General features: G+C 43.1%; 1 protein-coding gene across 4 annotated transcripts in view; it reads right to left on the minus strand.

Annotated features, from left to right (window-relative positions):
• Positions 1–1,116: 1,116 nt before the first annotated feature.
• The window catches only part of GPA33 (glycoprotein A33), a 51,191-nt gene continuing 37,374 nt past the window's right edge, over positions 1,117–14,933 (minus strand). For all 4 annotated transcript variants that reach the window (XM_033518695.1, XM_033518699.1, XM_033518701.1 and 1 more), the window contains 7 exons: positions 10,549–12,093; positions 6,889–7,040; positions 5,790–6,000; positions 5,073–5,231; positions 2,801–2,914; positions 2,222–2,345; positions 1,117–1,753 (listed from right to left, as the gene is read on the minus strand). In XM_033518695.1, coding sequence (XP_033374586.1) covers positions 1,669–1,753; positions 2,222–2,345; positions 2,801–2,914; positions 5,073–5,231; positions 5,790–6,000; positions 6,889–7,040; positions 10,549–10,597 — 894 coding nt within the window. In that variant the 5' untranslated portion in view covers positions 10,598–12,093 and the 3' untranslated portion in view covers positions 1,117–1,668. The remainder of the gene's footprint in view (positions 1,754–2,221; positions 2,346–2,800; positions 2,915–5,072; positions 5,232–5,789; positions 6,001–6,888; positions 7,041–10,548; positions 12,094–14,933) is intronic.

Here is a 14,933-nt window from a genome sequence, read left to right on the forward strand (position 1 = left end):
AACAGGTTGTGCTGACTAATGTCTGTAACATTTATAAAATAAGTAGCTTTTGTTTCACAGTAGAAATGTGTTACAATGGTAATTAGATAATTCACACTGTACTTGCTTGTTACAATGAGACTGGAATACATACCAGCTCTGCTTCTGAGCTGTGCACTTCATTTTTTATCTGCCTTCAGCTTCTCCGTGCAATGTTCTTTTTTAGGCATCCATTTTTGCCATGTTTTGTCATGCATCATGGGAAAAGGTCCTCAGAATGTCTTGCATTTCAGGTTGTCCATTGCCAGAGAGATTTGTGTGTTCTTTCTAAAGAACTCCTATCACTGGTATTTGCAGTTGTTATTATTACAGATGAGTAATTGTACTTTAAGTATTATGTAAAACAAAGGCAGCCAGAAAGCAAGCCAAAATTACAGTTCTGGTAGGGTGATTTTCATAGTTTAAAATCTAGAAAATGCTGGTCATGTGTAGGAGGATGGCTGGTTCTTGTTTGAAGTGAAATTTTAGGTTTTTATTACACTAACTGTTTGGGGGGTAAAGGGTATGTGGGAGGCATTGCTGTAAGTTTCTGAAACTTCCAAAGTTGAAGATGCAATAAGGAGTTTTGAAAGGATAAAAATTTTACTGCAAATGTATCTTTAAAAAAAAAAAAAAAAATCCCCAAAAGCTGTTAATTAGTTTTAATACCCTTTGATAGTCCTTGGGAATGGACAGTCCATTCTTTTCCAAAGATACCAGTGGTAGGAGTTCCCTCCACATGCTTCTGATTAAATTTTTACAGTTTTGAATAAAAAGTTATTTTCCCTTCTCCCTTCCCTCCCCCTTTTTTTTTTAAATTAAGGATGTACTTGCCATGTACATGCTCTCACATTGTCATTTTTCTCAGAAGCAGCAGGAGCAATGGACTATTTCTGACTTGCCCATGCAACAATCAGAAGGAAAGGGTAATGTAATGAAAATTAGGAACTCTGGGAGCTAGAACTCAGAAATTCAGGAGTCTGACAGTAAATAGGCTAGTAGAGTGTTTCTACTTCTTATCAGCTGCCCATCTAAATTCTTACCTTACCTGTGACATTCTTATGCATTGTCCCAAACAGGAGATTCATTGGTCATCAATGATTTCTTCCATATCTTTATTTATATGTGCATGTATAATATATACAAAGAACACATTTAATAAAATGTCTTTAAAAATCATCTTGCTTCAACCTCCATAAAAACAGTTTGTGTGTTGGCCAATGGTGAAAGCTGTGACATTTGCATGACTCAGTTAACAAGATCACCCTTCCTTGATGAAATGCAGCTGGTGACCTTGAAGCCTTTTGTACATCTGGGGATACAGCAGCAGCTCCGTTCCTCTGTTCTCCAAATAGACCTGGCTGGTTTCTGTTTTCAGAAAGTTGGAAGTCTGGAAGACTGGTTATTTTTGGATGACTGGGTGCAGCAGTGCTCCACATGCATTTTCTGCTGTGAGAGTGTGTGTTAGTGCTCACTGTACAGCAAACACTTCTTTCCAGGGAAGCAAGAATGTTCTCCCACAACTTGAAGGCAGAGCCTTTGGCTTTCATTTCATAATTCAACTTCTTGAAGTAAGAAAGAGGGATTGATTTCTTTTCTTGCAGTGATGTTGTGCCTCAGCAATCCTGGAGATGGCAGTGGCTTCTTCATTCATGCATTCTCCACATCCTCCCTTATGCTCTCATTCCTTGGTGGTGGCATCTGCCTGGAGGGTTCATTTCTGTCTTCTTGCACCCTAAAACATTGTTCAGGAGTAGAGATGTTAATCAAAACCATCAAATCAGATGGTTAACATCATCATGGTTAACATGATGGTTAACAACATCATATGTTAATCAAACCAGAAACCTCACTGAAGAGATTTTGCTTAGGATGCTTTTAAACTGCTGTAAGTTGATCTAGAACTGTTCCCAGCTGAGGTCCAGAAATTCAGTCTTGCTGGTGATGCAAGAGGTTTTTCTCATAGCATGTGTGCTAATTCACATCCAAGGTTTGAATAATTTGGTTCTAGCCAGAGACACAGAGGTGTCTGGGACTCCATGAGGAGAAATGGGAGCCACTGGGGTGGACACTGAAAGGAGAAAGCAGTGCATGCTTTCCCAGATTTCTTTCCTCCCCAGCTTTCCACTCCATCTGCTGATGCTGGAGGGAAAAGGAGAACCCTTCATCTGTTCCATTCACTGCTGAAGGGAGAGGTACTCACGTCATCTCATAGTCAGTGTTCTTCTCTTTCTTGCAGCAGCAGCAATAGACAATGATCCCAATCACCACAATGGCAGCAACAACTCCCCCAATGATGCCAGCATACAGGGCTATGTTCATGGATGCTGTGTGGGAAGGGAGGAGTTAGCAGGGGGAATGATGGCAAATGGGATCAGCACAATCACTGCACCTCAAACCCCCCACCAGCTCCAGACTCAGTGGAAACCACGTTTGTTTGACTGCAGCAACTGGAAATAGTTCTGTACTGGGTAATACAGGAGTGTGAGCTACTGACAGGGAGGAGCTCATGCATCTGAACAACTGCTCTTCTTTGTCTGTATAAAGTTTAGTTTCAGACATCACAAATTCAGCGCTGTCTGAATCTACAGAGCTTTTCTGTCATTTTTGAACTAACCCAATGAGTTGGTGAGGGCTCTACCAGCATGTAAACCAGTGGAGAGGGTCTCTCTTAAAGGTGTGCAGAAAGCAGATGATAACATTCCCCTCCTTTAGTGTTTTGACTCTGAGCTAAGCTCTCCTTTCCGTTACTTCTCTTCCCCGAGGCAGCCCCATCTCTTACGTGGCATGATGCTGACTGTCATGTTGCAAAATTCCGCTCCCACGGTATTTGTTGAAGTGCAGATGTAAAAGCCAGAGGTGTCTGCTGAGACATTCTTCAGGGTTATTTGTTGCCCTGTTGTGAAACACAAATCAGGCCAAAAAAGAAAAGAATTAAAGCAGGGAAGGTGGTGGCAACAGCAGCCCTCCAGTTCTAGCCCAGGGTGGTTGGAGCGATGAGAGGTTATTAAAGTTGATGGATTGCTCTGTCTTGCTCAGGAGCTGCCATGCTCATCCCTACCTTTTAGAGTGATTTGTGGGAGGATAAACAGAAGTGTGCTGTTTTGATTACAGGGAACATGTGATATTTGAACATTCCTTTTAGAAAGAAGATTGTAGGTGGAGGGGAGAGAAGTGTCTGTGCTTAGAGAAAGCTTTCTTTTTTCTGGTAGTGGATTTTGAGAAATGTCAGATGTGCAAACCAGGACCTGGCTCTGAGAAATGGCCATCTTGATGAATTAGCTTGTTAAACAAGAGAAAGCTCCTCAATCCTGCAACTCTTAGGATTCCAGATATGAATTATTTAGCAGTGAGGGGAAAAGTTTTCTAGTCTGGGAGAGGCCAGTAAATAAATGAAGGAGAAGAACTGCAGTGGCACAATTGCAGTGATGCTGATGTTTTCTGTCCAGCCTCACATGGCTCAGAATGACAGGTTGAAGCTTAGCTCTGTCGGCTCAGGCAGTCTGGTTGTTACATCTCCAGCTGGTATAGGTAGGTGTAGTCCATGCTTTTTGCTTGTGACAAAAGTCCAGCTTCCTGCTCTGATAGCAAAATCCTGAAGACTTTGTAATGACACTCCTGTTTTCCTGCGATCTCATTTTTATGTTTAGGATTTGCTGGCACCTAGTGCCAGCTAGTAGAAGAGCATGCAAATTGAGAAATTACAGACCATATGCTTGCTTGATTTTTAATTTTAATTTTCTTTTAGTCTCTACATACTCCTGGTGTTAACTTGTCTCCCCACCCTTTTTTTTTGTGTGGGGGGGAGGTGTGTGTGTGATCTTTATAGCTCTTAAAGTCTCAGTCTAGAAGTGGAATTTAAATCCGCCTAATAAATCAAAATAATTGAGTGAAATGGGAAAAAATGTGGGTCAGGTACTGTCACCTCTGGAGTGTTTCCTGACTGGGTTCTGCACACTTTGCAGCAGTGGGACTTGCTTAGCACCGAAGGCAATTGCGTGTAGTGAGAGCAGGGCACGCAGCCAGCCTGGGGCACCAGGGGACAGTCGGCACATTGCTTGGCATTGAAAGCAGAAATGAGGTGGGAATGGGCCAGCAGAGACTCCTGTCCCGGGAAGAACAGGGTGAGAGCAGAAGCTGCTGCTGTAACAATTCCCGCTGTGCTCAGGGCTGTGCGTGATGCGCTGGCACCACTTAGTGGCCAGTGAAATGAATGAAGTTCCTGGCCCTGGTGATACTTTGTCCTTTGCATATTTTATGCAAAAATCGGCTCCTGAATGTAAAATATCCTGTGGAGTCTCATAATCTTTAGTTCACTTCCCTTAAACCAGGAAGGGTAGGTACAGACACTTAGTTTCCCCGAAGCTGGACAGGCCAGGAAAAAACAAAGTTGTTTAATGAAATTAATCTGAGTTCTCTGACACTGATATACTTAAAAGAGCATTAAACAGTCATTCCTGTATAAGTTCTGTCAAAGTCCTGTTGTGGGAATTCACTCCTTTTTCCTTCCATATTCTGACTTAAAATGAAAGCAAATAAAATATTAGGGACTGTGTGTCAGTCCTAAAGGACCAGAAGCCTACTTCATGCTCCAAGCAGGAGTGCTGTAACTTTCTCATACACCCTTCCTCTAGGTGAGGGGTCCTCTCTGGAAGAAAGCTTCTGGAGCCAACTTTTGTTTCCTTCTGTTCAGAAAGAGATCTGCTCTTTGTCAAGCAAGCTGGGATGTAAAGACAGTTAGAAACCTCAAGGTTTTTCCTCGTGTTATGCCTTACCCCTAGCAATTGAGAAATAATTATTTCTGTCTGCTCCCAGAGCTTTCTCACCAGGGGAGAGCTGAAGCTAAAGTCTGACCATTCTTACTTCAGGTAAGAGTCCTTTTCCCCCTGCTATGTTACTCATGAGCACGTCTTGTATCAAAAGGACAACTTTTCTAAATCCTGCTCAGAGAACATCCTAGAATAAGCCTTAAGAGTGTTTATTTGCATTTTAAAATCTTTCCAGCCCTCGACTGCAGAGACATCAATGCCTTCGTGTCTTTGGCTTTCCCATACCTTTTGTGTGTGGTAGCGCACGGGGCTGATTTTGCACATCGAAGCTTTTCCAGCTGTATGTGGGCGTTGGGGAGCCCTCGTGAGAAACACAAGTTAGGTTGATTGTCTGCCCATATTCTGGTGTCCCCAGAATCTTGCACTCAGGCTTGGATGGTGCGACTGAGGGAAGAAAAAAGGAACCGTATTAATCAGAAGCAGTTTCATGTTTCAGCCCATCTGCATCTGTGGTTTTTATTCTTGCAGGCAAAGGCTGATCTTGCATCTGTCGCATCCTTAAAGGAGCTTAAAGTGAATTTGGATCTAATTTGTTTCTAATTTGTTTCTCCCTTTTTGGATATGGAAAGCCAAGGAATGAATTGCAATATGCTTTTTGGGATATGTCTAATAGTGTGAGGTGACCTGTCTTTTGATAGCTGTATGATAGGCCACAGGGGGGGATGAGGAAAGCCCTGTAATGCTGCCTGGATTAGTAGGAAAGTGAGCTGTACAACTCCAAAGGCTAATCTACAGTCGGCTGTCTGAGGGAGTTGCCTCCTCTACGCATCTCAGCATCCTTCCACTCTAGGAGTAGGAAAAGGCCAAAGGTGAATTAGGGATGACAACTTTTTTTTTTTTTTTTTTTTTGGCTTTTAGAAAATCTGTTGTTTAAACTAATGTGGACATTAGAGGAAGGGCAGGTGTGTCTGACAGGGGTGTGGCATTCCTGTGTCACCTCACCGAGGACTTGGAGATCCAGGCGTACGGACTTTGGGGACTCGTCGTTCCGGAGGCGGACGGCGCAGACGTAGGTCCCGTTGTCCTCCATGGTCACAGCACTCAGGGTGATGCTGATGTCCCCACTGTCAACATCACCAATGAACTGGATGCGATGGTCATAGCCCTCCGCATAGCGCACGAACCCATCGAAATACCGTGAAATAATATCAGACTGGCGGAGACGGAGGGGACAGGATCAGTCTCGGTTTCTCCTGTGTGAGTCTGCCACCTAACTCCATCAATCAGCCCACTCTGAAAGAGCAGCTTGGGAAAGAGGACCTTAAACTGCACCAGTTTGAGAAAACGCCAACAAAAACATAGAAATTCAAAAGGATCTCTGTTTCTGTCTGGAATCCCCTTCTCACACCTCATCTGAAATCAGAGACAACTGATTTCTTTTGCTGGGGGTTATTCACTTTTCCTCATCATGTGGAGAGGACAGCTTGAGACTTGTCTGAGGCCCATGTCAGTCAAATTGCCCTGTGGTTACACAAACTCTCCCAGCAAGGATCTCCAGAGAAGAAACCTTTGGCAGTTCCTGCAAGGAGACCTCCAAAGGCTGCTTCCCCTCTTACTAATTCCCAGTAAGTCAAGAACTTTAAAAAGTTTCTTAACATTCAAATACTTCAAATGAATGACCTCAAGAATCTCTCCATGTACTGTTATCAACTTAAAACTGTTTATATAGTATCAAAGATACTATATGTGTATTAGACATATATATTTATATATATGCATATATTTTTAGAAATTATCTGAGTGTTTCGCATGTTCTACATGTTTTCTATGTAAACCCCCAGGACATACAGTGATGTATCCTCAGTAAATAGTTGTGAGACTGGGAGAGAGGAGGAAGAGGGGTGGGGGCTTGCCTAGTGTTGTGCAATAGATTTGAGATAAATTACATCTAGACTTAGCATTTCTGTTTGCACGGCTCTGGGATTAAAAAAAGTCTGGATGAAATCTTTTTTTTTCCCAACATCCACTCCCACCCACAGCTTCCACCTCCTGTCCCTTCTTGGATGCCCTCTCATCTGTTTCTTTATGCAGCTCAGTTTACCTCAGTATAGATTTTCCTCCAGAAAACCATGTCTCCTCTATCAATGACAACATTTGTTTTAAAATTACAGCGCAGGGTAGCATTCCTTCCTCTTGCCACTTGGATTTCCTTTGCTGGTGCTTCCACAGTGAGGGCGTGGGCAGACACCAGAACTGGAAAGAGAATAAATACCACACTCAGCAAAAATAACAACATCTGGATCCCATGGCAGTCTCTTTGGCTTCCTTACATGCCACAGTAACCCCTCTTTCCCTGTCATCCAGGACATTCCCCACTGATGTGATGTGGGCTGGGGCTGATTGGCCTTGGGAAGCTGCTGCACAGGATGGCTTAGAGCTAAACTCTGCTCTCTGTCCCTTGCTTCCCTCATCTTCACCTACTCATGTATTGCCATGGAGTTTAGAAAGACTCTTTTTTTTTTTTCCTGAGCCCTCCTTCAGCGTGACTGACACCCTTTGACAGTTCAGAATGTACAGAGGGAGACAGATAAACAGATACTACAAGTGCATCAGCAGTCTCAAGGATTCAGGCTAAACTAACAAACTGATATTGTCAAATTTCAAGGATCAGGAAGACTGTCAAATAACTTGCCTCGATCCAAATCCATAGAAAAGTGACATTTTGTGCTAAGGAATCAAAACCTGTTCATGTTTTTCATCCCTGAAAACAGGAAAACCTAGAGAAGCAAAGAGTGATTGAAAGAAACAAGGAAAGAATAGCTCTTAGTTTTTTTTAAAAATGAGTAAGGTAGTAAGTCACCTTTCTCCAAGAACTCCAGCTCCTGCCTTTGGAGCACAGGAATAGCTGAGAGCTGACTAAAACAGAAACCCCTCTGTGCCCTGGGGAAGGGCACAGGGCAGGTGTTTCTTTTACACTGCATTCCCTTTGACTTGCTCTTAATTCATCATGTGTGAACATTGCCTGGTGGGCAGGTCTTTGTTCATCTCAGAATTGAGCTGGACATTTGTGTCTGCCCTGCCATAGGTGACCTCCATGCCTGCAGGAATTCATGGTTAAAAACACCTGCTTTCTCCTAACAGTTTGTGTGGGTTCTGTGTTTGGGTTTGTTGGTTTGAGGTTTTTGTTTTGTGGTTTTTTGTTGCTTTTTTGTTTGTTTGTTTTTTCTTTTATGACACCGTCATTTGTGGAAATCATTTGGGAAAACTGTAAATGGCAAGAAAAGAAGTGTTGCTCAGAGGTGGTCCCATGGTAAAGAGGAACCACCTCTTTATGTAAGTAAGGAGGGAAGAAGAGGAGGGCTTCTCCCATGAGGGGCATGCTCCATGTAGTGGTGAAGGTTTGCTTCTGAAAACTGAGTCACTGTTCCCTGGAGAGGATTCATCTGAAAAGTTGCCACTGAGCAAACCTTGGATCCTCATTCTGCCATATCTCTGTCCAGGTTAGATCTATAAGGAAGTGTAATGTATAAGGGAGAGAGCAAAGGATTTCTAGATTCCACCTTGAGTTACAAACTGGTTGTGAATACCCACTTTTTTAGACAGGAAAAGCACACAGCCCCGTGCACTAGGTCAGTAAGTGAACACCATGGGCAAGGTGAGCACTGCCAGATCCTTGACTAGCAGTGAACAAGTGTCCCTCAGAAAATAACACTGTTGGGACACAAAAGGTTGTGTTGTCACTGCACTAGGAACCTGGGGTGACAATTCAAGGAATTAATTACACAGGGTGCCATGAGACAGCTGGCACAGGGATCTGCTTTCAGCCTAAATTCCCATCTTTCTGCATGTCCTGCCCCAAGACCGAGTTGTTCTGTGGGCTCCCACAGTTCATTAGCAAGGTGTGTTCACCTCTTCCTCTGTTACATGGCAAGGGTGACTTCTGTTCTCTTGGGGATTATTTAATTTACAACTGCTGACAGTTATGAGGAGGAAACCAGGGCAAAGTATTTCTAACGTGCTTTTATTGCAGCCACTCCCAGATCTTTACCTGCTCGGGAGTACCCAGGGCAAGGCCCATGTTTGCATAGCCCCGAGGCACTTTCTGACTGCTGTTTTCATATGCCCTCTGTATGAGAGACACCTGTGAAAGCTTTCTCCTCACTTGTTGTGACTGGATAGAGATACTTCCCTGCATTTAGGTGAAAAGCAACACTGTCTGTATTTAGGAGATGGAGCAAAACCCATTTCCTGATCTTTTTGTCACTCAGAAACTGGTTCCACTGAGCTGGGGCTCACTGATAGGTCATAAACACAGCCCTGAGGCAGAGAAGAAACCACCTAACTCTAAGACTTCCTTTCCTTCTTCCAATTGGATGAGTCAAATCCTACAATAAGTAAGATCTTTCTTTTTTTCCAGACATGTTTGGTGCAGAGTTGGGGAGCAGCTGAGCCCAGCACTGCCCATGAGGCTCAGCCTGTAACACACTTATTCATCTGCTGCCATCGCCCTCATATGCCACTGCTTCTGGGGCTCTTCATTTGTCACCCACCCCTTTCTGCAGCCCAGAAAGAGCTTCCCTCTCTCGTGGAAGCAACAACTTCATTTTGGGATGTCATTGACTTAGGCTGATTTCCTCCTTCCCACTTCTCACCGCATTTCACTTCATAGTCAGAATGTTTAAAAGTTGTGGTTTATTCTTCAGACATTGGGGGGGTGGTTTTTTTGAGGGAAAACAGAATCTATTCAAAATATGGCTGAAGGGAAGCAATTTCTGAAAGAACTCCAAAAAAGGAGAGAGAACAAATAGCCTACATGCTACTAGAGAGACACAGGGACAATATCACCTAGATTTAAGCCCTAGAATTACTTTTTTGTGTGTTATCACTTTGTATGTTTATAACATTTTAAGAAATTGTGAAAGGTTTTAGCTCCCTCTGCTTAACTTAGAGATTTGTACTTGTACAAAAGAAGAAGACGATCAAAGTGACATTTCTACTTTCCTTACTCAGTAGTCGTTAACTGAACTGAAGGGCAATTATTACAGGAATATTTTGTTTGCTGAAATAAACTGATATTCTGATCAAGCAAAAAAAAAAAAAAGCTTCATTTTACATACTTACTTCTTTCTGAAAAGTTCCCCATACTTAGTTTGCATAGCATGAAAGGTGAAAATAATGAAAAAGGAGAGTGAATACCAATGGCATTGTACAAGTTACATAATGATCATCAAACCATGACCCAAGTCCCATTTGTTGAATGTAGAGCCCATCCACTTTTTCTGATTACTTTAAACTTTGTGAATTTCCTTTTTGTGGGTCTTGTTGAAGTGAGGTTTTCAGGATTTTTAATTAAAAATCCCCAAGCAGTTCCCACGTGCATTGCTTGGTCTGAGGCCTGGAATAAGGTGTAGGAACATTGATATAAGAATATGAGACTGGATAAAAAGCAGTGGCACTGAGACTTCCAAAGGAGGAAGTTCCTTTTTCAGAGATAAATATTGTACTAATAGAAGCTAGTAAAGTTGTTTATGGAAAATACTTTGTGAAGAACAGCATCTTTTCCAATTTCTAACAGTTTTGGGAGATGCCTGTGTGTCTGGACATTCAGCACAGAGATGGTACATACACTTGTCAGGCCATAAACACAGAGGAACCTTCACTAAACAAAAAAGAGACATACAAAGTGTGCTGGAGTCCTTGTACTTTGTAGTGCTGTTTCCTTCCACCCAACCCTTGAGGACATAACCAAATTAGTACTCACTTGCACTGAAAATGAACAGTCCCAGTCCTTTCATTGCCGGCCCACTCATCTCTCCTTTGTTTCACCTCAAGGTGCTCTTCCTTGTGATCTCCAGGAGGCTGGGTAGGTAATTGGATTTCCCCGAAGGGCTGCTTTGCAGTGGCATCACAGGTTCACTTCCTCAGTCTCCTTTAAAGCGCTTGTGCCCCAACCTGCCCCTCCCTTCCCAGCAGAATGACAAGCCACATCACCAGTAGGCTTTGACATCACTTGTAAACTCCTTCCCAGTTGTGAACTTTCTCCCACAATTCAGTGGCTTTTCCCTGTTTCTCCCAACGCACAGGTGCATGAAGCAAGGGAAAGGTGTGCTGGGACTGGGAGTGGTGTGCATGGCAGCTGAAATCATGCATGTGATGGCAGGCAATTAGGGCAGACTAAACCTCTTTTTTTCCTCAAATATTTATTAAGTAACAGAGTTTAAAATGTATTAAAGTGTTCTACAGTGCAGGCAGCAGCCCACACCCAGGCTTTAAGGACCTGAAGGGCCTAATTCCATTAAGTACTGATACAAATAAGTAGTTGATGGGAATTGGGTGACTAATGGGTTATCTAAATATAAGTGAGATGCATCTCAGCCAGGTTCTTACTCTTTTATGCCCGCTGTTCCACTGCCCATGTGTGGCTTGCACAACAGCCACAGGTACCAAAGGTACTTCTCCCTCTCTGCTGCAAAATCTGGGATCACCCGGCCCATGGTTTGCAGCACTCTGGTGATGGGTCTGTCGAGGTGTGGGCACTGCACAGACAGCACTGCTCACATGCTCTAGTTGGGCACTTGGAAGTCACAAATAACTCCTGCTATAATTGACTGAGGAATAAAAGGGGGACTGACGGTAGCTGAGGCAAACATCTGACATTGCTTTCAACTGAGGGCAGTGTGTCTTCTAAACACTTCACTGCCACTAGGCAGCAAGGGGTGTTTCCATGTGGGATAGTCATCTGTGCTCCATTTCTAGCCATTTGAGGGACAAAGTCGCTTTTAGGGTGTGAAGGATCATTTCAGGCATCTTAGATGGAGACATGAAATTCTTAGACATCATTTTGAGATGATGTTGTATAATGCAGTATATTATTGATGAACTTTGTTGTGGATTTTGAAGGAGGCTTCCTCAGAAGTAGTCTACACTGGATACCTGTGTTTAGTGCAGTAAAGCAGATCTGTATCTTGCTCTTGTGCTGACATCAGACTTGTGTGGTAAATCTGCCAAAAGCCACGCTGAAGATTTGCCTTTTGTTCTATATGGCAGTTGTTCAAAATACCTCCAAGACAATGAAACTTAGGAGTGACTGGAAATCCAATCCCTCTGATAGAAAGGATCATCTATCTATACTTCTGTGCTTGATGCACAACTTCAGTTCTCTTCAGACTGTTAGCACAAAGCAAAATAAAGCATATAAAAGTACAGAAACTTTATTCTTCAGGAATCTTCCAAATGAGGACAGACAGTAGAAAAATTCATCCTGTTATGTCTCATCTTTGGCAGGCTGCAATTGATGGCAAGGACCCTGCAAAGAGAAGGAGAGATATTTTCTAAAAACAGCTTGTTAACTAACCTCAAAATGTTAACTGTAAATTACTTAATATGTAAACAAAGCTGGAGCAAGGTCAGTAGTCTCCTTTCTTGTCTTTGGAGTCCACAAGGATAAGGTTCCTCACAAGGATGAGTTTCTTAAATGTTTACCTCCCTTAAAGACTTAAAGATCTTTGTCACTTGATCCCACATCCTCCAGAAAGAGATATGCAGGATCTTTACTCCAGCTTCCACTTTCGATTTTGCTCCCATTTAATATTTTGAGCCTGATGAAGAGAAGTAGTGACAGAAATGCTATCACTGTACACCATCTGCCCACACTTCCAGTGTTAATTCTCAGTTCTTCACATAACAGCTTCACATAACCAAAGGAAGTCAGTGAAGTGCAGAGATTATAACCAGCTTGGTCAGCTTACTGTTATCCTCTTCACAGGATCGTTTATACAACCTCTCTTTCCTCTCTTCTTCCCAGTAACTTCAAAACCCACTTGACTGGTTTCAGTTGAATTGGATGGACAGATGGCAATCTTAAATATGGGAATTTCCTTCAGTCTCATAAAAATCAGTAATCCCAATCAGTTGGGATAAGAAAGAAATCTAAACGGTACCTCTTAGGCATTAATACTTGTCTTCCATTCCAAGAATCTATGGTTCCACAACATGATGGGTCTCACCTTTTGTGCAGCCAGGCAGACAGGGAAATGTGGTAGAGTGAGTAGTCACAGAGACTGCCTCGTCTCATGTTGGTGTGGAAGTGATTCACTGGTGCGAGATTTTTACCCTGCCTCTATCAACCACTCTGATGCACCACAAGTAAATAAATTGGCACTGAGATGGATTATATTCTGTTGTTTTGGAGACTTGGCTAAAAGTGGTTTCCTAGCTATCATGGAGAGGGTATGCTTCAGCACCTGATTCTTACATAAATCTGATATTAAGATGTTTGTTTTAGATGCCCTATATTTATAGCTTTTGTTAGTTATTTAAGCCTAGATTGGAAAAGGTAGTTAGGCACTTTTATTCTGTCACTTTTCCCTGACAGCTTTCATTGGGGGTCTCAGGAGCAGGCTGCTTTAATGTGGGCAGTTTTAAGAGGTTATATATCTGTTTCTGGGTTGATTTTCTTTCCTTGTCTAGCATGAGCTGCCAAAGCTCACAAGCATTGATGCCACAGCTAAAAGAGCTGCCACAGGTACCAGCAATGCTGCCAAAGCTTTGCATATCAGCTTCTTCATCCCTCACCTGTGGGCAGTGCAAACCCTTGAAGTTTTATTTTTGCTGATGGCTGCAGCTCTGGGGAATCTTTTTTGCTGATATATAGAATTTTTAGGGGATATTATTATGTTATTTAAATAAAACTGCCACAGACATGAAAAGCTTTAGTATGAAACCAGGGTGACTTCATTGTGTTGCCAAAAATACACACTCTGATAAGGCTGGCCTCTGAAAGCCAGTGAGGAGTATGCATAGGTAGCAGTGTGCTCACACTATAAATCTTTGTAACTCCTGCCAGTAAAGAGAAGGAGGAACATCAAGATCTCACCTTTCCCTCCTAAGAGGGCAGCACCTGTTCGTGTCAGGTTCATCTTTGAATGAATACATTAACCACCAGTGACAGGTGCCCAACCACTTACAGCTCTTTGTGCTATGTTTGCACATGAAAACAGTCATTAGCAAAGATTTCTGTCACCTCTGCTCTGTGTTGTCACCTTGATCCCAAAATCCAAAACTGGGGCCAGCAGTGAGAAGGAGCTGCTAGGCTGCCTGCTCTGAGTGTTCTCCACAAGTCTGTAAGCTACAGAGTCCTCTCACCATCTGTACATCTGAAGGCTTGCAGTGGGCATGGCAGGGCCTCCACCATCCTTGTCTGCACTTGTATCCTAAAGTGAAACTGATTCTGTTTGTTAGGATTCTGAAAATCCTAACAAACAGGATTTTCAGAAGCAGCTCAGTGACTTAAAAGCATCTGTTTTTATTGGATGCCAATAAAATGTGTATGTGTTACTACAACATTTAGGTCCTTTGAAAGCTCTTCTCCAATATAAGGCAGTCTAAAAGCAAATATCTTTAGATCACTTCTTGCCTCAATTAGCAGTAATTAACAAGAACGCATGGTCACTGCATTGCAGAAGCAGCTAGAAATTGCATTACCCAGAGGAAGTGTCTGCAGGATCGACACAATTCATTCTCTTTTTGTGCATGAAACTGTTAGGATCTCCTCAAGCCCGTAATCAGCCATCCCTTCCTCTCCTTGCTGTGACACCCAAGATTCAGCATACCACCTTCTCTTTTCCCTGCTCACTCACCCCTGTACCTGCATTAACACTGGGCTGTGAGCACACCAAGACTTGAGTGGCTGTGTCACAGCTCTTCCTTGCCATCTTGTGGCATCCCCACAGACACAGCTCCCATCCCCATGTGGGGATGCATGCAGGAGTCAGGCAAGAAGGAAGGAGGTGTGCAGGCCCTGCCCAGCGTGATACAGCAACAAAGGTATCTGTGGTATGAGGCAGGTGAGTTTTCTTTTCCACTTCCTTTCTAGTTTGCTTGTTTGTTTACAAAGGGAATCACCAGTGGGATGTTTTTGCATGACTCACTACTGGAGCCCCCAGTGCAGATAAACAGCACTCAGACTTTCATCTGGCTCTGTCCTGGGCCAGCCTGGCCCATGAGCTTTCCTGGGGGGTCAAGAGGTGGGAACTAGAGGCTTCCTTTTTAAAAAGACATTGGAGAATACACAGCGTGGCTCAGTCCTAGTTCTTCCAAGAACAAAAACCAGCAGATCTTACAACCACAGAACCACAGAATCAGTTT

Source organism: Parus major, chromosome 1 (genome assembly GCF_001522545.3).
Source record: "Parus major isolate Abel chromosome 1, Parus_major1.1, whole genome shotgun sequence".
Taxonomy (NCBI): domain Eukaryota; kingdom Metazoa; phylum Chordata; class Aves; order Passeriformes; family Paridae; genus Parus; species Parus major.